At 36.0% G+C, this 22,245-nt stretch overlaps 1 protein-coding gene across 5 annotated transcripts in view; it reads left to right on the top strand.

Annotated features, from left to right (window-relative positions):
- The window catches only part of USP15 (ubiquitin specific peptidase 15), a 70,231-nt gene that overhangs the window by 4,322 nt on the left and 43,664 nt on the right, over positions 1–22,245 (top strand). For all 5 annotated transcript variants that reach the window (XR_005104606.1, XR_005104607.1, XM_037390219.1 and 2 more), the window contains exons 2-4: positions 12,272–12,399; positions 17,183–17,313; positions 19,995–20,121. Coding sequence is in view for 3 of the 5 variants with exons in the window: in XM_037390219.1 (XP_037246116.1) it covers positions 12,272–12,399; positions 17,183–17,313; positions 19,995–20,121 (386 nt within the window). In the remaining 2 variants the exon portion in view is untranslated. The remainder of the gene's footprint in view (positions 1–12,271; positions 12,400–17,182; positions 17,314–19,994; positions 20,122–22,245) is intronic.

The following is a 22,245-nucleotide window of genomic DNA, read 5'->3' as shown; positions in this document are numbered from 1 at the left end:
GCCTTGCAAGTTACAAAATCTACAGAAGTATAGTATTTTGAGTTCTTTCAGGTGTCTCTTACACAACACTTCTGCAGTTCTGGTGAGTCCAGAGGGAGTACTGTTTTTATCCATAGGGTATGTTTCTTGGAAGGTGAAGAAAATACTCTCATTTTTTTGCACCATGAGAATTTTATTGGCTGTTTAATTGTAAAACTAAGTCACTGAAAAGAATAAGTAAAAATTTGAGAAGGAAAAATCCTCCCCAGTGAATGATCAGTTGATATGAAAAGTTCAACCTTAAAGAACTTCACCTCCAGAAACGTATTTAAAGAATTTCCCCACCGAAAAATGTATAAGCATTTTAATTCTGGTTGCAATGAAAACTCATGAATCTTGATGAACAGGCATATAGCCCTACTTGAAAACGCTGCAGTGCCCGTCATTGATGATAACCTTGATGCTGAAGTTCTTAGCTTTAATAGCATTTTACGCTGTGGTCTTCTCAGCGTTCTCCACATTTGATCATCCATCATTGTGCTGTACATGTTCAGCATCTAGATTGAACATTAATGGAAGATTTTACTTGATTTCACTGAAAGCATGATGAGGTGTTATGGACCTGCACCTCAGTAACGTTTGGAATAATGTCCTATACTGTTCTGATAGTTTCATATAATAAGAAACAAGGAGCGCTATATCAGTGTTCCAAGGATAGAATTGAGAATTGGTTGCTTTTTCTTTCAAATGAGGTTTAAGTTGCTGATTTCTGACTTTAAGACTTTGTGGTTGAAGTTTTGTGTTAAATTTGTCTCACTGCATGTGGAATAGTGCAGCATTTCACCAACAGCTTATGAAGACATACAAAATGTTTTAAATTCTTCTGGGAGAAAACTTGCAATGGAAATGTGTAGGTGCACTTTTTTTCTGTGTAATTGATTAGGCAGGGTGAGAGCACGGTAAAATGAAAATCATGTTTGTGCCAGGCTTTTGCCTGAAAATTGGAGGTCAAACATTGATTTAGGAGTTAGATTACTTTTAATAAAAAGTCTTTACTGAAATGGAAAATTGGTACATGTGTACAAAATACTTACATGGTTGTTAATGTTCACACAGCAATTTTAAACTAAAAATGCAGTACATTAATTTTGGCTGAATCGGACATTTTGGTCAGGCTCTTGGTGATGTGTGAAGTGCTGCTTAGGCACCTTGTGGAAACTGAGCATGGGGAGCTGTAGGGGGAATCTGACTGACTGATCAGTTGATTTGTAATCATCTTGGTGCATTTAGTTGAACAAAGCTTTTATTTCTGCAGGGGAATGTGAAATACTTAGACTGAGATATCTTAAAAATGGGAGATAAGCAATGTAATTTTTTTTTTCTCTTCGACTGATGGATTTTTTTTCTGTGCATTTACCTACATTTTTAATAAAATGATGGTTTGGTTCATATGTGATAGAATAATTACCATCTTGAACTTCCAAGAACTTGTTATTTCTGAAAGAAGATTTAATTTTGAGGCATCTATTAATCATGAATGTACTTAGTCAAGCAATTTTGGCTAGCTTAATCAGAATAGGAATACAGGTACAAACCCATTCTTACCTTTCTTATTTTTATAGTTGCAGTTGTGCAAGTACAAAAATGGGATGCTGTGCCTTTAAACAGGAGTCCTAATTTGCTTTCAGCAACACAGTTGTTCCACTTTGTCCTCAGTATTGCTTAATCTGTACTCATGCACAGTGAGGAGAGGAAAAAAAAACCTCACCTATCTCTCTGGACAATTTGCACAGTTTTGCTGTTAAAAAGTGAAATAGCTTGTTTTCGGAAGATACAATGTCCCAGCAGTACAAACTGGTGGAACGAGTGTCTCTCTGTGAAATGTCTTTATTGCATATTAAAGTTAACTGTTTTGATTTTGAAGTTGAAGGACTGACCTATCAGTCAATATAAAAAAATCTAGGTTACATGTTGTTTAATTATGTCTATATATAACTGAGGAATGCATTCAGACTGCTTTTGACAGCAGTGGGAAATACCAATAGCATTGTCATACTGTTCAAATATTTTTCCATCAAACTGGATGTTAAGGTAAAGAATGAATGCTATTGTATTTCTGTGATGTTGGTACTGTGTTAGTAAGTTTTATTAAATCAAAATGTTATCAACCATGAGATAATTTTAAGAAATCAATTGGCAACTTTCCTGCTAGTACTATTATTTTCTGTTGTTGAGCAAATAATGTTCATATGTGGTCACGCAGCTGCAAAATTTTAAAACTTGCATGAATTTATTATTGATTTTTATCAATTGTTGAGTTTTTGTTTAAGAAACGAAGGTGTATTTACAAGTGTTGTAATAGCGTCATTCTTTTGTTCTCTTAAGTTAATGTACAAAGGCTGTAAGTAATCCTATTTTGGGCAGCCCTAAGTCTCTACACTTGATTATTCATAAGGATACAGTCTTTTCTTGGTAGTTTTAATTGACTGACCCAGTTGTAGTGGGTTTGCATGGCAAGGTTTTGGTAGTGGGGGGCTACAGGGGTGGCTTCTCTGAGAATTCCCCCATGTTCAACAGAGCCAGTGCCAGCCAGCTCCAAGATGGACTCGCCACTCGTCAAGGCGAAGTCCATCAGTAACAGTGGTAGTGCCTCTATGATAACATATTTAAGAAGGGGGGGGGATGGGGATGGATGTATGCTCAAGGTCAACTACAGCCAAAGAGAAGAGTGAGACTACGTGAGAGCAACAACTCTGCAGACACCAAGGTCAGTGAAGAAGGAGGGGAGGAGGTGTGCCAGGTGCTGGAGCAGAGACTCCCCTGCAGCCCATGGTGAAGCCCATGGTGAGGCAGGCCGTGTCCCTGCAGCCCATGGAGGTTAACAGCGTAGCAGATATCCACCTGCAGTCTGTGGAAGATCCCATGCCAGAGCAGGTAGATGCCTGAAGGCTGTGACCCAAGGGAAGCCCACACTGCAGGAGGTTCCCTGGCAGGAGTTGTAGCCCCATGGAGAGAGGAGCCCATGCTGGAGTGAGTCTGCTGGTAGGACTTGTGACCCCATGGGGGACCCATGCTGGCACAGTCTTTTTCTGAGGGACTGCATCCTGTGGGAGGAACCCATGCTGGAGCAGTTCCATGAAGAGTGTCGCTCCTGGGAACAACTCATGTTGCAGAATTTTGTGGAGAACTGTCTCCTGTGGGAGGAACCCCCCCATGCTGGAGCAGGGGAAGAATATGAGGAGGAAGGAGTGGCAGCAACATGTGATGAACTGACCACATCCCTCTTCCCCATCCACCTGCGCTGCTTGGCAGGAGGAGGTAGAGAAAACCGAGAGTAAAGTTAAGCATGGGAAGAAGGAAGTCGTTGGGGGAAGCTGTTTTAAGATTTGGCTTTATTTTTTATTATCCTACTCTGAAAACTAATTTCCCCAAGTCAAGTTTGCTTTGCCCATGACAGTAATTAGTGAGTGATCTCTGTCCTTACCTTGACCCTTGAGCCTTTTGTTATATTTTCTCTTCCTTGTCTGGTTGTAGAGGGGAGGGATAGAGGGGCTTTGGTGGGCATTCAGCCAGGGCCAGCCCACCACACGAAGGCATGGCTATTAACTGGTAATTGTGTTTTAAAATTTGAATATTTTGTATAGGAGGAGAATGACCAAAATACTCGTTGGTATGCCTATATTACAAAAGATAATAAGATAAGTTCTCTGTAATTTCTAGATAATATTGAAGAAACTTAGGTCCAGTAATTGATGAGAACACAACCAGGAACCAGACTAACAGCCCTTAATCACAGACTTGAGCAGTCCTTTGTAAATTCCAGAAATAATTACCATTTTATCCCACTTCAGTGGGACCCAGAGAATAACACGTGCAGTAACCTTTTTCTCAGTGTTGTTGTCTGTAGGGGCTTACTATATGAGGTTCAGTAACCAATGTAAACTCATCCCAAAGGTAGATTTCGTCTGTACAGTGTCTTCAGCTAAAGCAAGTTTAAAATAGCTCTGATTTTTAACTTTTTAATCTTGGTTTACAGTATTTCTAAACAAAGCTTGTTTGCTTCTAATCATGAGAATGAAGTGAAAGATCACATTTTTATATAGCTTTGAGGAATATATTTTACAAGAAAATAATATTAACTAAAAATAGGTCAAGGTCAAAAGTAATCTGTGCTTTGAAAACAACCTGAATATAGGAAAACAGGAATAGGGAAGTAGGTTGAAATGTTAAGCATTGTGCTTTGTAATTGTCAATACTTGTCAAAAAACTGTTCAAATAAAACAATTATTTAAAGAAAAGTTATGCCTAAATGGGAATATAGTATTGGCAGATAGCTTCTGGCAGAAATAAGGAAGAAACGTTTGACAGGTGACAGCAGATATATCTTACAAAACAATCTGAAGCTCCGCTCAGAGTTAAACACTGAGAGTACTGAAGTAGGCTGGACTTGAACTGGGAACGTGTTCATGAACATGTTGTATAGCTTTTTGATTGTACTTGCTCAGAAAATTTAAATCTCTTTAAGGTTATGTAATACAACTAAGAGAAAGCACCTAAACCAAATTAAACTGTACAAATATTTCCAGTATTATTAATATCTAAAATACCATATTTGAGTGTAATGTTCAGCAAATAATACATGCATGGTTTTGCTTACTTTTAGGTAAGGTTTGAGGCTATTCCAGTATTTATGTATTTCTGTTACAAAGTTGTTGGTTCTAAGTGACCTTAGTATAATCAAACTTGGTGTTTGTTTTCATCAAGCAATTAGAGGTGACTGATTTATTTGAAATGCCTATATATGTCAAGCATTTGCTGATTTGGAGTTAAATAGTTCACCTAATTTTGAAGTAGTCTTAGTTTTAAGGCTTGCCCCTCAAAATAGCGTATCTAGAGATTTGAGAGAGTTCTGTCCTTCAGTCTCTATTACAAATCCTCCAGGTGTGTTTTACCGCTGAAGGTGTGTTGGTTGTCCTGCTCACTGGCTTGGCTGATGACATCTGAGAGAGCAAAATTTGTGTTCTCTGCTTGAGTGAGATCTTGGTTCCATCCAAGTTAAGTAACAAATATTTCTTAATCATAGTTTTAAAAAGTGGATAGGCTGTATTTTTTAGCTTTGCTAAGGTGTCCTGGGGTAGCCTTCTCAGTCTGGTCCACAGTTCAGAAAAACTTCTGTAACGGTAGATTGGTTTGGAATTCTTTCCTTCATTAGGTAATAGTAACAAAAATAAAAGCAAAACATTGTACCAAGTTTAATGTACAGACATTTTGCGTCTCTGTTTCACTAATGCATGGTATGCTATTTTTGTATCTGGGACAGCACATACTCAGTGAAGCGTATCTGGTCTCAAGTGCCTGCTCTGAGTTTTTAATAATTTTCCCCTAAAAAGTGAACTAAAAAACGATCAAATCTTACTTATGAAATGAGGTTTTGGCAGATGTAGTTCTGTTTGCTTGAGGTATGTCTTTTCCTCTTAAATTACTGGATGTCCTTAGTAGGTAATACTTAATTTTTAGGTGGCTGATTGTATCATGGATATTGTAACATTGATGAAAAGATACACTGTTGCCTTCATACAGTTTACCTTCTCTGTTTTGTGTAGATGAGTAGACTTTTTGATCTTGGTAAGAATGCTATATTGAGTGTTTTGTAGGATCAAAAGCTTATAGCCTGAAAATTTCTGATTTTTACTTTTTCTGTTAATGCTAAGAAGTCTGGATTTTAGCTACGTAAGTGCTTTAGCAGACTGATCCCCTAAGCTGAGCATGGTGTAATTGCATTAGGGTTTTTTGCAGCATAATCTTTAACATGGTATATCCTGTTTGCATAAAGATGAGGGAAGTGTATGGCATTTGAATGCAAATTTCCATTTTCCCTAATCTTATTGGAAAAGTAGTATTTAATCTATTGATTAAGAACAAGTTCTTGTGAAGGGGGGAAGATCACAGCTACTGTGACTGTATTCCGTAGGAACTCAAAATAACCTCTCTCCTGTATCAGATTTCTATTGAAGTAAAAGTAGCAGAACCCTCATTAAAATGCCTGATACGTATAAAACATACATACGTATAGCCAGTAATTCACTGTAAGAATTCAAAACTATAGTATCAGTTAGCATTTTTTTAAATCTATATTGTTTTGGTTTTTTTCCTTGGCTGTATTAAATTCACTGAGTGCTTCTTTGCATGTAATGCATGTTACCTCAACATTTTTGTAAACTGGTCTACTAAGTTTGCTTTTAAGAACATCAGTCTAAGAATAAAGAATCCAAACTTTTTTAAATTAAGAAGTCTAAACAATGTTGGTATATCCTGAGCCAATAAAAGCAGTTATGTCTAAATAGAAAATAAATTAATTACCAGACTTACCTAAGTATCCTGCTCACCTTTGTTTTTAAAGGATGTTAAGAGCTGAATATTGGGATAGTGAGTAAGGTGTAACTTCCTAAGCTATAACCTGTGGTCAGCAGGTAGCTCACCTGGCTCTGGTAAGGTGCCAGGTGAATCACTAGGCTCTGGTAAGGTGTATAGTGCTGTGTCAAATCTGTAATATTTTTGTTTCAGGTTTGATTGTAAAGGTATGGTGTGGTCTGTAAGAAATCCTGAGAACTGACATTGGCCCATATGCTCCTTATACTAATAAACCGATCTTCCTGGTATACTTTTATTTAAAAATTAGTACACAGAGATAGATACATACTTCTTCATATTACAAGCAGTATTAACCAAAGTATTAAGCTTTGCCCTTTGAGTACACACAGATTTCATGACTTCCCCTTTCAGTCTTTTCATTAATCTTCAGTAGAATACATCTTGCAGAAAATGTGTGTATTTGTCTGAAAGTAATTAGTTTAAAAAAGTTAGTATCTGTAAAGCATAATTAACAGATGCAGAATTTAATCTTAGAATAGTGGTTTGCACCTATTTAGCTTTTTCAATTGTTCCAGCTTTGTCCATACATCCAAAATGCACCAATCCTAACGAAGTACTACTCAGTGAATTTGAGGAAGAAGACAGGAAAAGAGATGATACAAAGTAACTTGAGTAGCTTTAAAATGTTTGGTGTTCACACATTCTTCGTTTTGCTTTTCTCCATTGTACTGCTGGACAGGCTTTGCTTAGAAAGTCTCAAAGTTCGTGTTTTTTTGGTTTGTGGTGGGGTTTTTTTTGTTTGTTGGGGTTTTTTTGTTAAGATTTTGTGGTCCTTCAATATCTTCTTTCCTGGAAAGGAGCTTGACTGTGTTGTTTAGTTCTTACCATGCTTATATGCTTGCATGATTTATAGGTGACCTTTCAGCTTTTTTATGCTAGAAATATTAATCTCATTTTAGCGTGTAACTACAAATTCCTAAATCTGAAGAGAAATGACGTAGGTTTTTGCACTTTGTGTTAGGAAACAGAAATGTTACAACTTTTCAGTTAGGGAGAACCGTAAAGAGACGACGGATGGCAAAATTTGGTTGGTGGCAAAATTAATTGGGAAGAATGAAATCATAAAATTGAGGAAGTGTTGAAATAGTTAATGGTGAACACTTAAAATCTAGAACAGTGGACCCAAGCTGTCTTGCACTGTAAAATCCAGTTATCAAAATTTTCTGTTAATCACTATGTTACTGGTGTATGATCAGACATTTAACACAAAGCATTTGTAAAGTAATATGGTTCTACAGGTGCAGTAGTTCGTTAAGCATTAATTACAACAATGGGCAGTTTACCTATATGGTAATTTCCCTTCTGTCTAAAATTATAGCTTTCCTCCTTTGAGATTCATAGTTCATTCAAATTTAGATCAAGACAGTAGAGGCCATGCGATCAAGTAGAGGACAAGGCTGGCAGGTTTGGTGGTAGAACGGATGCCGGAGGGTGACTGCATTCATAACCACACAGAGTTATGGCTGTTACGGAATAGTGCTGGATGGCCACAGCAGAGAAAGGTGAGAATGCTGTTGGCCTGGAGTATGTTTGTAAGACTTGACAGCTTTGTAAAGCTAAAAGGCAAGGACATGCCCGATTGATCAAAATTGATATCCCTTTTCCATTTATTAAAGAAAAATGAGTCAAATATTAAGAGACTGTTATAAAACGAATTGGGATTTGTACATGCAGAGTGAAAGAACTAGATTTTTGCAAATGTGGGAAGAACTGCTGCTACTTGTACTTTAAAAAGATGCAAATACCAGTGATTCAATTATAGTAACGTAGAGTTTGTTCTGTCAGACTCAGGGTGAAGGAAAAATTACCTTCAATATCAGACTCTACATTTAGTTATATATGCGCTGTGTAAAATAAAGTTACTCTGTTTAACACAGCCATGCCAATTCAAACTTCCATGGTGGACTCTATGTTTTTCTCTTCCAGGAAATGGAAAATAACACTCATTTAATTTCAATAGTTATTGTTTGGTGGAAAATTGTTTGTAGAGATTGGATTTTACTTTCTTAATTTTCAAGGGGACTACCTTTTTGCATTACATAGGCTAAATTGCCTATTGCAGGCTTCTGTCTGCTGTATTCTCCTCCCTCCTTCCATTTCTGAGTAATAGATGAATGTGGTATACCTTGGGCATAAATTCGATAGAGAATCTGTTAGAGAAAACACTTTAAAAGCTTTCTGTATTCACTGTTGAGTCTGTACCTCCAAAAGCATTCTTGCATTCATTAAACCAGATTATATCTGAAGACATCTGCATCTGACTGTTGTTTGTAGAAAAGGAAGCACATTGCCTCTGTAAAATTTAAACCCAATTTAAGGATTTTTGCTCCTGTTGCAGTATTGCTTAGGAAGACTTTATGATAATAAAAATACAATTGAAAGCTTCTAGTAACAAAAATACCAAATGTTTGAAAGCGTACTGGGGAGCTGTTATGATGTTGCTTCACTTCCTTTATCTATTGCATGATGGCAAACATGGTGTTTTTAAGGAACTTTGCATGTTTCAAAGTATATATCTTTGCTTTTATCTGATATTTTAAAAAAGTCATGCTTTTTTTTTTTTTCTTCCCTAATGGAATGCTTGTTTTCAAGAAATTATAATGACAAATTTTAAATTACATGTAGATAGTAACTTTAAATGCTTGTTCTCACAAACTGGTCATTTTTCATAGTTGAAGTTGTTTCTCATTTAATTTCACAACAGTTTGAAGTTTGCAGTTTCAGAAGTTCTGCTGCAGTGATGGTTAAATCTGCTACTGTGTTAGAAGAATCTGAAAAGTTTAGAAAAGGCTTTTATATAAGATAGTAGGGCTTTACTTGGATACTTTCTTGTGTTGCAAAATGTTTTCTGTACACAAAGTTCTGAATTTTGAGAAACTCATTGCCTTTTAGGTAGTTTTAACTTCATTGAACAGCATAGAGCCGGGGTCCTCAAACTACGGCCCCCCAGGGTCCTCAGTCTGGCCCCCCAGGGTCCTCAGTCTGGCCCCCCAGGGTCCTCAGTCTGGCCCCCCAGGGTCCTCAGTCTGGCCCCCCAGGGTCCTCAGTCTGGCCCCCCAGGGTCCTCAGTCTGGCCCCCGGTATTTACAGACCCCCCCGCCGGGGGTTGGGGGGGGGAACCAAGCAGCCGCAAATGGCTTCCTGCCACCTAATCTGCACGCCGGCCCCCTGGTTAAAAACTTTGAGGACCCCTGGCTTAGACAATGAAAAGTGGTCATGAAATCAGTGTATTCTGAGTGAGTTTGACTTCTGAAGTGTAAAATGTGCGTGGGACTGGAACATACTCCAGTTTGAACTAGTATGTTTTACCTTTTTTCAGCATTAATAAAGTTTAAATTAGTTGATTTTTGTTATAGCCTGCATTTTTATCTTTGTACTGTGTTTTATCCCAAATTTTGCCTTCTTTAATGCAACTTAACCTTGTCTTATTTCCTGGTACATTCTACACATGCTCTAAACAAAACAAAACATGTCAAGGGAATTCTGCCACAGAACGAATAATCAGTGCTGGACCAAGCTTCTTTAGAATGATTCAATATTGTAAAATCATAGTAGTGTCTCATCTTTCTAGAATAGGACATTAGCCATACTGTTTCATTACTGATTTTGTGGGATGCATTGTGCTCGAAACATCTTGTTAATTCACTGTTTCTGAGTTTGGTAAGTGTGGAAAAGGGCATTTTTACAGCAAGATACTTTTCATATACATTTCCTTAATAGTGTTTAAAACTGAATTTTTTTTCAATATAGTTTTGGTTCAGAAAGCAGTTTGAAGCTGTTTTCTGACTGCTTTATTAACTGTTTAAAATTTCAGAAAGAAGTTGTGTGTTGCAAGTTCAAGAAGAAAGTTGTGTACAAAACAATTTCAGAAGAGAGAGCAACTTGTAGTAGTTGATGATGCTTGAGTAGTAGTAACAGGTTGTGATAGTAGAATAGATACAAGACCAAGTGTTACACTATGAGGTGGTAAAGGTACGTGCTCCAGACTACAGCTAGCATTGGTGCAGTAAGGGAGAAATTTGGTCCCTAACCAAAGTTTTTTACGCTGGCAGAACTGTGTCTATAGCAGTTGAGACACAGCTCGCCTTACCTATTTATGTTTGCTTAGGGTAGTTATAAACTAAGGCTATAGGATTAATTTGCGCATAGACTCATTATTACTTGACGTAATCATATTTTAAATCAAGACTTAATGATGTGAATTAGGATGCTGTCGTCGTAGATGTTGTAAAGTTGCCTTAGAGACCTTAGTCTTCAATGTTTTTGAAGGAATGTAGAGAAATCAAGCATCCAGAAGCTTGTGGTGATCTTATGTATAGCTTTCTAATGCCACCTTTGTCTTACTTTCCAAAGGACTTTTACCTATAGGTTCATGCACTTAAGGGTACATTCTGTACAGACTGAAAAATTTGGGCTTATTGAGAAGAGAACCTGATAAGTTGACTACAAAGGATCCCACTTAGTGAGCACAACTTGGTAGTAATTCCTTCTTTACCAGAGGGTTGCAAGCAGTTATTCTGGGGGTTGACTCCAGGCTTGATCTCTGTGTATAAGAGAGAAAAACTGTACTTGAGAGAAGAAAAAAGTCATCAAGAATTACCTGTCTTAGGTTTGTTAATTCTTACTGTAGTTACATCATTTCGAAGCATAAGTTTAAGGCCCCACTAATGTATTTTTTTAAAACCTATTCAGCAAAATATATATTCAACCAATGTTTTTTTACTTCTTTGGTTACAAGAGTTGTGGGTGCTAATGTTTTTTTCTGTGTTTTTCCATGGTTTTCATGAGTAACTCCTACAGAATGATTGCCTATTAAAGCTATATGTATTAGCAGACTAGTATTTGAATCACCAGGAAATTTTTAGAGTTCTTAAAGTTTCAATAGCATATTTTTGGTACGCTGCGTATCAGAGTTCAGTAGTCAAATACTGGAGGAAAGAATGAGGTTTACCTGATAGTGATGATACTCTGACATATACAAGGGTAGTAGCAAAAGGTTTGGTACAGACCAGACAGAAGGCAGTTGATGCTTTTAGGAAAGAGGAACAGTGAAGGTGTTTCCCCTTTTTTAAAAAAAATAAAAAAATGTGTATTATACATCTATATAAAATCTGAGGGTCACTGAACAAATAGTGTATCTTAATCGTAAAGAAATCCTGGACAAAAAGATATAAATGTAGGTATCTCTGGACTTTGTAAAATCCAGACTGGCAACTGTTTAATTTGGGTAGAAATACTGTGGAGCCGAGTTTAGAGATATCCCTTTATATGGAAGTGTGAAGCTGATAATTATATGTAGGAGGAACATCTAGTACTGCCTCAAAGCAGAACATTTACTGTATGTGTTGATGCTGACTCAAAGGAAGAAAACAGACTCTGGTTCTTGACAGGACGTAAGAGTTCTAAAGTTTTTCAGCTTGCATTATGAATGTTATAAATAAAGCTCCAGCAAGAAAAAGTATTTTACTAAAAGCTATCTCTCATTTTTTAAGGGACTGTCTAATTATAAAGATTTAACTGGAATCTCCTGAATTCACAAATTGAGAACAGGAGTTAAAGCTGCTGATGTTTTCATGCTAAAACAGGAAATGTTTTTGAACTTCCCATTCTTCAACTTCCGATATGCTGTGTTGGCAGTCTTGCAAAACTGTACTTGCCCACTGTGACTAATGGGATCTTTAATTGTGAGCAGTTAAAGTCCTTGTTTGTAGGAGATGCTGATAATGGTTAGCAGACCAGACAGAAAAACATTCTCCATTTTGCAAGGCTGATGAATACAAGTGCATTAACATGAATTAATTGGCACTGTAGGAAGCAGTGGCATGCCAATAATTAACTTGTGTGTCTTCTTCCATTTAAGGTATCTAGTGGATAGTCGCTGGTTCAAACAGTGGAAAAAATATGTTGGTTTTGACAGCTGGGACAAATACCAGATGGGAGATCAGAATGTGTACCCTGGTCCTATTGATAATTCTGGACTTCTCAAAGGTAACTGCTTCTGATTTGTGCAATAAGCCAATACTAACACTGAGTGCAAATTTGTGACAGATTGTTCGTCTTTTGTAGTTGATTGTATAAATGAATCTCAGCATATATGAAGGTGAAACTTTTTGTTTTCAGACCATGACAAGGGAACTGGAATAGATTTCTCTAACAAATCACAATTTTATAAATAAAATTATTGAAGCTTCTTTGCAATGGTTACAGAATATAATGTACTCGTTTATAGTGACATTTTGGGATACCTTGGGAGTTGAAATTTAGTCAAGTTGACAGATAGCTTTTTTAGCTTAACTAAATTAGTTGATTGAAAATAACATTTTTTACATTGAACTCTAAGATTTCTTTTTGTAAATGAGCCCCAAGCCTTTACTTTGATTCTGCAACAATTGAAGAAGAGGTATTAAGCAGCTCATTGACAATATAAAGTGGGGTGAAATGATAGAGGGTAATTTCCTAATTTTTTATGGTCTTCTAACTATGATTAAACGCTGTCACTGTTTACAGTTACTCAGGTCTGACTGACTTTTGCTCAGCTGTAGTCAGATTTGTGCATACAGGTCTCAGAATACTTTCCCAGGTATTTTAATCTTTAGGTTAAATTTTGTATTTGATGTCCAGTGTTGAAATACCATTAGTCTCATTAATCTGCAAAATCTAGTGGATACAAAATCTAGTTGATAATTGGTTTCCTTCTTTGCAGTTACAGGCAATGTAATAGTACTGCATAATTTGTTTGCACATAGTAATACAGTTCTTTACAACTTCATGGGGTTTATAATGAAATCTGATTTTCTTCATGCAGAATTTCTCAAGTGCAATTAATATCTCATTATTTTAGAAGTTAAATGTTAAAGATGATTGCTTCTTTCATAGGACTTGTCATACCATGTTGCACTAGTTGTCAGTGTGAGTGAGTGTGCCTGTCTGACAGTGACTAGTATCAGTGCCTTTGAAGAAGGTGCTGTATTGTTATATGCATCTATATGTTCTCTTCCATCCACAAACGTAAAGGTCTTTTTGCTCCAGGTAAGTGATGTGTTTTGTTTTCTGAAGTGTGAGCTTCTGGATTTTTTTGTACATTCTTGCAGTGAGGTGGGCCTATTCAGGTGATACTTCTTCAGTTGAAATCAGATGTAGCAAGATCTTTTTAGCCTCAGTGAGGCAGCATCAGCTTATTCTCTCTTCTGTGTCTACCCACTTAAAAAAAGGTGATTTCTTGATGTGCAAAGTAGTATTAGTTGATCTGTATGATTTATAACTTAATCTGCATACATGTTCAGATTATGTTTAAATTTACTGTAGATATGAAGCCTATATTAGGGTTAGCAGTGCATACTTAGTTATGTTAGCCATTTTGCTAAAAGCATCTGAAAACCTGTATTCTATCATATTGACACTGCTAATACGCCTTTAAAATAAATACAGCATTGGGTTTTATGAACAGCTTCACTTTTTGCTCTTTCATGGTGCAAAAACTATGGCTCTGCATTGGCAGTGATGCCATGCATCCAATTAGTGTCTAACATCTACTGTTCCTGTGTGAAGGTAGTTTTACAATTAAGGGCATTAGTGCTCAGCAGATAGTAGCTGTCTCCTTCACCTGCTGCAAAGCAGCAATCCTCTGTACTAGGTTTCCTGTGCTGCATAAATTGAACCTGAAAATGCTTGGGTTTTAATCCTGTCTTTTGCATGTAGTATGCGCTAGTTGCTCTCATACTGCTGTCCTTAAGTGTTAAGTCTGAAAATTTGCATCTGATTTAAAGAATAAAATAATCTAAAAATGTCATGCTTGCTCAGATATTCTGCAGTGTAATGCAGTGATAAGGAAAACTATTATTAAATTCAAGAAAGACTGATTCCAGGAAACTGGAGCAGTATATCATGCTTACATTACTTAAATGCTGATCCCTTTTGGATGAAGTGAGAGCAGTGAAAAGTAACAGGTATAGAGATTTCAGTTAATGTCAACATATGCAAAAAATGTTGTTGAATGTAATGGAGTGCACACATGCCATCTTCAAAAGAAGAGATATATAGTCAACTTTATCAAAAGCACAAGCAATAGCAAAGCAAGCAGGAACCAGTCAATTAGTATAGATGATTGTTCATTATAGAAAACAGTGTTGCATATGAAGGACTGAGTTGTCAGACTCAGAGGACTTCTTTGATGCGACAAGGTGCTGAAAAAAATTTACGCTAGAAGAAATTGTTGGGGGTTTTAGAAAGACAGAGTGGAATCCAAATTGTATCTTTTCACTATAAACTCCTGTAGCAATATCGGGTCAGTGGAGAAATATAGTATGAACCTTTTAAACAGATACGTGGACCTGAAGATGTGTGTGTGGATTTCTCCCCACACTTTGCTCCCAGTTACAATGGTACCACTACAGGCACAGTGTTGAGTGGGCCAAATAAGAATTGATAGTACAAGTCATTAATTATTTCAGCAAATGTTTCTTGTATGCAGCTTTTTAATATAGAATTGTTTTTCCTAATCAGTCAAGACAGTGTTGAACCAAAATTTGACTGTTGAAAATTGTTACTTGTACAGCTAGGATGAAACAGCCTGAGGGGGAGGAAAAGGAAAGTACCTTTTAAACAGGTGCATTGATTGAAGTCTCATTTTTTAGGTCCCATAATTATATTTATCTCCATGAAGAACTGAGTTCTTTCTTACCTATATGTTCACTGAGATGTTAATGTGAAATTCCATTTTACTTTTTGCTTGAGAAATATATGTACTTTGGCTCCCAAAGTGAAATTCAAAGTCTGAGGTTTTCTTCCACTTTGTTGCCTTCTGTGTTGCTCTTGTGGTTTTTCTTGCTAAAAGTGCAGCAAATACTTTGGCTGTTTCTGAACTTGATTATTTCTTCTTTCTAAAATAACTTCATAGTTGTAATACTTACCTGGCTGTATTTTAGGATTTTTCTTATTGTTGGGTTTTCTTTGTTTAGATCTTCCTACTAAGTCATTCACAATTTTTATTGGAGGAAGTGCATGCAAACCATATTGTACCTTCTTGACTGCATTAAGTCATCTCTAAACTGCACAGATTGCATATTATGGAAAAAGTATCTTTTTGCCATCTCTGAGTAGCTAATGGCAGTAACAAATACTGCACGCTTGAAATACACGAGCTAAGAAGAATATGCATCTCCCATGTTTTGCTCACACATCAAGGTGCTTTGCTGGAGAAGGAAAGAGGGAGTCAGCACCAGTGATAATAGGAGCAGAAGCAAGCTGTGCATCCTTCTTTGCCTATATTTTCACCATTTGGGCAATGAAAGCAAAAAGTACTGCTTTTCCCCTGTGCTTTCTCTTAAAATCAGAAATCCTTCAAACCAACTAAGGTGCAAGTGTAGGTAGAGTAGGGAGATTATTCTAGAGTCTTGGTAAGCTGAATCTTGTTTTACTCTTCCCACCAGGAAGTGAACACAGTTCTAAATGTCCTCAGTAGTGTTGCCCTCTTACCAAAAAGGTCATTTTGAAACATGTTTTGTTGAATTCTTACTTAAAAAAAAAAAAAAAAAGTAGTTAAAAGGACCTCTGATTTCTACGTGTGTCTTTTTTAAAGCTCAGGATATTTTTTTTTTAATTGAAGTCACATTATGCTTTGTTTTCTGTCTGTACAAAGGAGAAACAAGAAAGTTACAGAAATATGATCAGAGGACTTTATTGTTTCATATGTGCATAACACATGCTTATTTTTGTCCTTGCAGAAAAATGAAGGTAACTATTCATTTTGCTTAGAAGTATCCAAGGGGAAGGCAAATACTTGAAGTGATTTCACATTAAGGTTACTTTTATGCTCAGTTTTAATTTTAGTTGTTTTTTTTTAAAATTAATTCTGCAGTTCATTCACATATGAAAATGACAATAAATAGACTGTATATTTATTACAGTCTATTTATTCTATATACATAGTCTTTTTGGGTTTATACATCATTAGGTTTGTCATCCTGATTCATTCATGGAGCTGAATGTGTGAGTCTCCCTGTTTGATCTCCCTCTGTACAGAGGGATGTCTGCTGGCCTGTAGTTGGGTACTTCCAAATGGAAAGACAGCTGCCCATATTGTCTGAGGCTTACAGTGGCTCAGGTCTGGAATCGCATCTTACCTATATAGGGGTAGCTGCTCTCTTACTACTGTAGTAGGAATTGAACCAAAGCTAAAAGCATGCTACTTATCTAAAGAGGTTGCCAAGTTGTGCTTGTTTCAAGTGCTGCATCTTGCTGTCTCTGTGAAGAATTTTGTAGGGACTGTGTTTCTGGACCGCATGGGATCCTTTAGGAGGGTTGTACCATGTTATTTTCCCAGTCTGGCATGGAATGAATGACTTCAAGCTTTGCCTTGGATCTACTGTAACTACCCATTCCAGCATTTTCAGTGAAGGATGCAACTGCAGCATGGAACAGAAGTATCCATGGTGATGGGGAAATATGTGCAAAGTGGGTGGAGAAATGGATTGGTTTCTCTGAAGGCTGTGATAGCGTGTGATAACAAGTTAGGAGCTTATGATTGCGTGAGGATATGGAGTTGTCACTTGGGTTCATGAGTGTAGGAATACTACCTGTAATAGGCGTGCTGTGCATGAGCTGGGTAGCTTGGCTAAATGGTTTCAGAAGAGTTTTGCTTTGAACACCATAATACTGATAACATAACTGTGACTCAGAAAATATTTTGTTTGCTACTTATGTGAAAAATGTTACATTAAAAACTCAAGCAACAGAATTTTGGTATTCAAGTAAAAATACCTTTCTCTTATAGATGGTGATTCTCAGTCTCTCAAGGAGCATCTCATTGATGAGCTGGACTACATCCTTTTGCCAACTGAAGGCTGGAATAGGCTAGTAAGCTGGTACACATTGATGGAAGGTCAAGAGCCAATAGCACGCAAGGTACTGTTAAATTACCTACTGGAGTGAATATGATTTACAAATATGCAGGAGTTGCACAGGAATTTATTGGAAGGTTGTAAGTCCTGGCCTATGATGATCATATCTAAAAGCAACTAAAACAGTAGTTGTCTGTATCTAATTTTTATTCAGATTTCAAAGGCTTAAGTTTTTAATATTGAGAAACAAAGATGCGAAGGGTATAATACTTTTTTTGTCTGGAAGTAAGATCTCTAATGAATAACTTGTTTAAGAAGCTTCTAAGTCTATTAATGCAATTTTTTTTTTTTTTTAATTAAGTATACAACTTTAAAATTGTCTTAACTATATTAGTGAAAAGCCTAGCTAATACTGTTAACACTGACAAAGTAGTTGGTAGTTCCTTTTCTGATAAGCATGGTCTTCTGTGTTCAGCAGCTTAATAAGGGAGATTTTTATTTACACAAAAAGATTACCTCAGCACAAGTCATAGTCCATGGTATGGTGGATACTGTGGCCTTCTGTCAGTTAGAGATACTAAAGAATTAACATTTTGTTAAATAACGTGATACTAATTTTTGTTTGCCTCAGCACATACCGTCCTTATTATTAAGGTGATACGACATTTTACCAGTTTGTTGATCAGACAGTCTTTTTTGTTTGTATTATTTCTTAAGATTTTCAGATTAGTGATTACAGTTGTATCCTTGCTGGACTGAATTTCTTAAGTTTTAGAATGCATTTTGGTATGTTTGCCATTTCTAAATTGACCCTTGGGGTGTATTCTTTCTGTTACAAGGATCTTTAATTCCTGAAAAACTGCTCAAAGAATTTTAAGACGAGAATTTAGTTTGATATGACTTCTAGTAAAACGTAACTTTTTTTTTTTTTTTTCCTCCTGTGACATGACTGGGGTCAAACTACATGCATGCTGACTACTTACTTGAAGTCCATTCCTTTCAAACAAATGCTAGGTTTAGCTATAGAAGAAATTTTTTGTCTTCAAGTTTCATTTGGTCAGCAATAGTAGTACTTTGTTGGGTTTTTTTAACTTTCTCTTTAACACAGTAAAAGAGATGGTTTTTTTTTGAAGAAACATTCCAGGGATGTCTCTTTTACTCTAGTTCTGTAAGAGCTGTTAAAATGGCTTTCCTTCTTTAAAGTTATATCTGTTACCAACTTGTTACTGTTTTTCCTGAAGATGTATTTCAAGATGGATTGCTTTTCCATCATCACGGTAAACTAAAAGTTCTGTAACTTTTTCACTTTGGGGGGAAAATGGAAGGAGCGAGAAAGGAAATTAGAGTAACTTGCTATCCACTTGGAAGGAACTAACTGGAAAAATACGTGGAGTGTAATGAGTGGCCAGGTAAACTGGCATAACTTCGTTATTTTCTGCCAATATGAACAGTAGTTATGCTCTGAGATGCATATTCCAGTTCAGAATTTTTCTTTCTGATGCTTTTGTTATTTGATAGTGATTCTTTTTCCTGTTTGCCTTAGTGTTTTTTCATAGAGGTGAAATTATACTTTTATTCCATCCCCTTTTTTACATCAACTTTTTTGAAATGTGCATCCAGATTTTAAATGGGTACAGTGTTGTACTTGATCTATGTCAAATAATGTTAGGTCTTTATGTAGTAGGATGTGGTAATACTACCACTACAGTGTCAGTTTTATTCTCAGAAGTGTCTTGGCTATACTGCACAGTTTTGTTTACTGCAACTATTTTGTTGTTGCTCAAGTAGCTGAAAACCATACCAAGATGCTCAAAAGACGATGCATTTTTATTTAAATGTGATAGTTGGCAATCATTAAAGCTAAGGCAAACTTCTGAACAGAAATGAAATCATTCACTAATTTATTTTTTTTCCTATGGCACATGCATGCAAGTTATATTTGTACAGCAGATAGCAGATCTCTGCTAGCAATTAGCTGGTGGCTTTTTTTTTTTACCGTATTTGTCAGATGTATCACATATCAGGCCAGTGGTTAATTTTGGAACAGTCTACATGACTAAGTACTGCAGTTACACTTTGGAAGATCAAAGGGAAAAACATTTAAGAGGTGACCCTGAATATTTTTTCTACATTTTACTTTTATAAAAAAAAAAAATTATCCTGTGTAGTTACCTGTTTTTTAATAGGCATTACAAAAATGTTCATATAACAAACTGTAATGAGTAGGTGAAATTTCAAATGAATGTATTCGTTATTCATTAACATTATTCATTCCACGTTATAAGTGGAAGATTTGTAAGTTTTGTTCAAAAATGTGATAGCCAGATTTTATTAGTATGTATTCTGTTTTTGATAACTTTAACTGTGAATACTAGTTCTTAGTGTTTTGAGGAAGTAGCATATAACAAATGTATTTTGAAATAAAAATAACTTTTGGTGTTTTTTATCTTTTGGTCAAGTATCTTATCTTTTGGTAAAGTCTGCATGTTTTTGATTTCCACTGTACTTATTACTTTCAAAGTTGTGTTGTTACACACAGGTAAGACATAGTCATGGGAAGAAAAACTGCTTTTTAGTTTACTGTATTTCTAAGAAGTGATAGCAGAATTTTTAACTCATTTTTGGCACTTATTAATTGTCTTACATTCACTGAACTTGAGTTTCTAGAAGAGTTCTCAAAAATATTTTGAAGCGTGTATATGAAAGTATACTTGGACTGATACCTGATCCCAGTCTGTTTTTCAGGTCGTTGAACAGGGTATGTTTGTAAAGCACTGCAAAGTAGAAGTGTATCTAACAGAATTAAAGCTTTGTGAAAATGGAAACATGAACAATGTTGTCACACGAAGATTTAGTAAAGCTGACACAATAGGTATGCACAACTATTTTTTAAAAAAATATGATTGTTACTTGTTTAAACGGTACTTTGTAGCAAGTTCTGAATAAAGTCTCTAGGTAAAATGGTAGATGGGTATTGTAACTATTAAAAAGGATGGGACTAGTCTTGGGTCAAAATTAAAAGTTAAACAGTTTGGGATATTTAGGAATTTTAATACAGTTAAAAAAAATAGTAACTGTGTTATATCTAGGCATCTGTGTTAACTCTAGGGGTTTGTGCTTTTCAGGAAATGAACAGTGAGATGTATTTAATTATCTATTGGATTCCATAGTGCTTTTTCTTGGCTTTTGGTGTGTAAGAAATATTTTTTTTTCATGTCTTTTTGTTTGTTTTTCATTAGCCAACACTTGTTTGTCATCATATATATATTTAAAGAGAAGGGTACATTACAAAACACAAGAATGAATTTTATTTAAATTAATGGCTGAAGGTGAACTACAAAGGCAGTGTTCTTTGAGTTGTGAAGTGGCCAGCCAGACACAATCTTTTACAGTAAATTAGTGCTGTATTAAGCCTCTAAGTTAACTTCATTTGTAGTTATTTTACCTTCAGTATTGTGCTGTTGTTTGAAACTGTATTTTGTTAACACATTTGTCTCTGAAATAACAGTCAGAGCATATGCAAAAATACTGCTGATCATATAAACTCAATTTTTGGGGGTATTTCAGCTGTATTTGTGCAGTTAGAGTTGTAACGTATGCTCTTGCCACTTTATGCTCAGCCATTACTCTTGTTTATGTTCTTTGAGAACAATGTATTTTTTTCAGGTTTTGCTTCTCTTTGTTATGGGTAGTAACTTATACTTGCCACCATTTAATTCTTTGCAGGTTGCTTGCTTTAAAAACAGAATCATTTTACTTTGTTAAATTTTAGTCTTTAAGTTCAACAAGTACTCATCTGTTTGTATTATAAAAAAACTTTTAAATTACAAAATTTGTCCTTAAAACAAGGCTTCAGTGTCATGTGTTAATGGGCCTTTTTCACATCTGGTTTAACTGGGGAGGATGTACTTAATTATTCTCTAAGCAAACCTAGAAACTCAGAAAAAACAATTTAACGTTATCATTCCCTGAAGACCAAATACAAGTTATTTTGTAGCTATACTGACTTTAATCATATCATTGAAACTATAGGTAATGGATTAATCTGTACTACTTTCTTTCTCTAGTCAGAAGTAGGACGTTTTGGAATGACTGTTACTTGGAGGTGTATGCATGTTTTCTTAGCAGAGAGAGAATTACAATTGTGAGAAAATTGTCATAGAGGGTAATAAGAGTCAGGCCCGCTGGCAGCCCCTTTCCAGACACTGGCCTTATTATTACAGAGAAGGTTTTGGAGCACCTTAAATACTCTAAGCACAATATAATATTTACCTACCAGGCTTCATATGTGCATTACTCCTGGAATACCTTTGCTTTTCCACTCAAATAGAAACTAAGTTAAGCTGGCTGTCAATAATTTAGTACGAGGTTGGAAAATATAATTACAAAGACAGGCCTAATAATGGCAGTCATTTTCTTGGGGTGGTACTGTAGACATCTAACGTGGTCTTTGGAATTTCTTGGGAATCTCCTGCAATTGAGGACTTTTGCCTTGGAGGCAATGCATATTGATTTTGAAACTGATGGCTAACTTTTTTGGGGGTGATTTTTAAATTCTAAAAAGAAAATGAGCTAGACAATATATGTAATTCAGGTAGCATTTCAGTCTTGTTATTGTTGCAGATCCTGGAGAGTATCAGGGCTTCTGAGTGGAAATGAGTTAATGATCCATTCAGGAGTTGTAATTATATGATCGTATGATAAAACTAGGTCATCAGCTAGTGTGTAGGCCTTTTCTACCTTTATTCAAAGAGTTCTACAAGTTGCAAACTTAGAGACTGTCTGAAACCTCTGTTATGGAGAAATAGGAGTCAGGTTGTGTCTGCAATGCCACAAAACCATTCCAAAACTGAGCTGATAAACTCTGTAGGAAATTACACCAGTGGCTCTGCGTCTGATGGACTCTTGGACTTTTGCTAGTAAATTATCTTGGCAAATGGCTTTGATTCATCCTTCCCTGTAACTTACTGCAGAATACAAGAATGTAAAACTGGCC

This window comes from Falco rusticolus, chromosome 5, assembly GCF_015220075.1.
Source record: "Falco rusticolus isolate bFalRus1 chromosome 5, bFalRus1.pri, whole genome shotgun sequence".
Classification (NCBI taxonomy): domain Eukaryota; kingdom Metazoa; phylum Chordata; class Aves; order Falconiformes; family Falconidae; genus Falco; species Falco rusticolus.
Note: the sequence above shows the minus strand (reverse complement) of the source record. Positions and strands in the feature narration are given on the sequence as shown.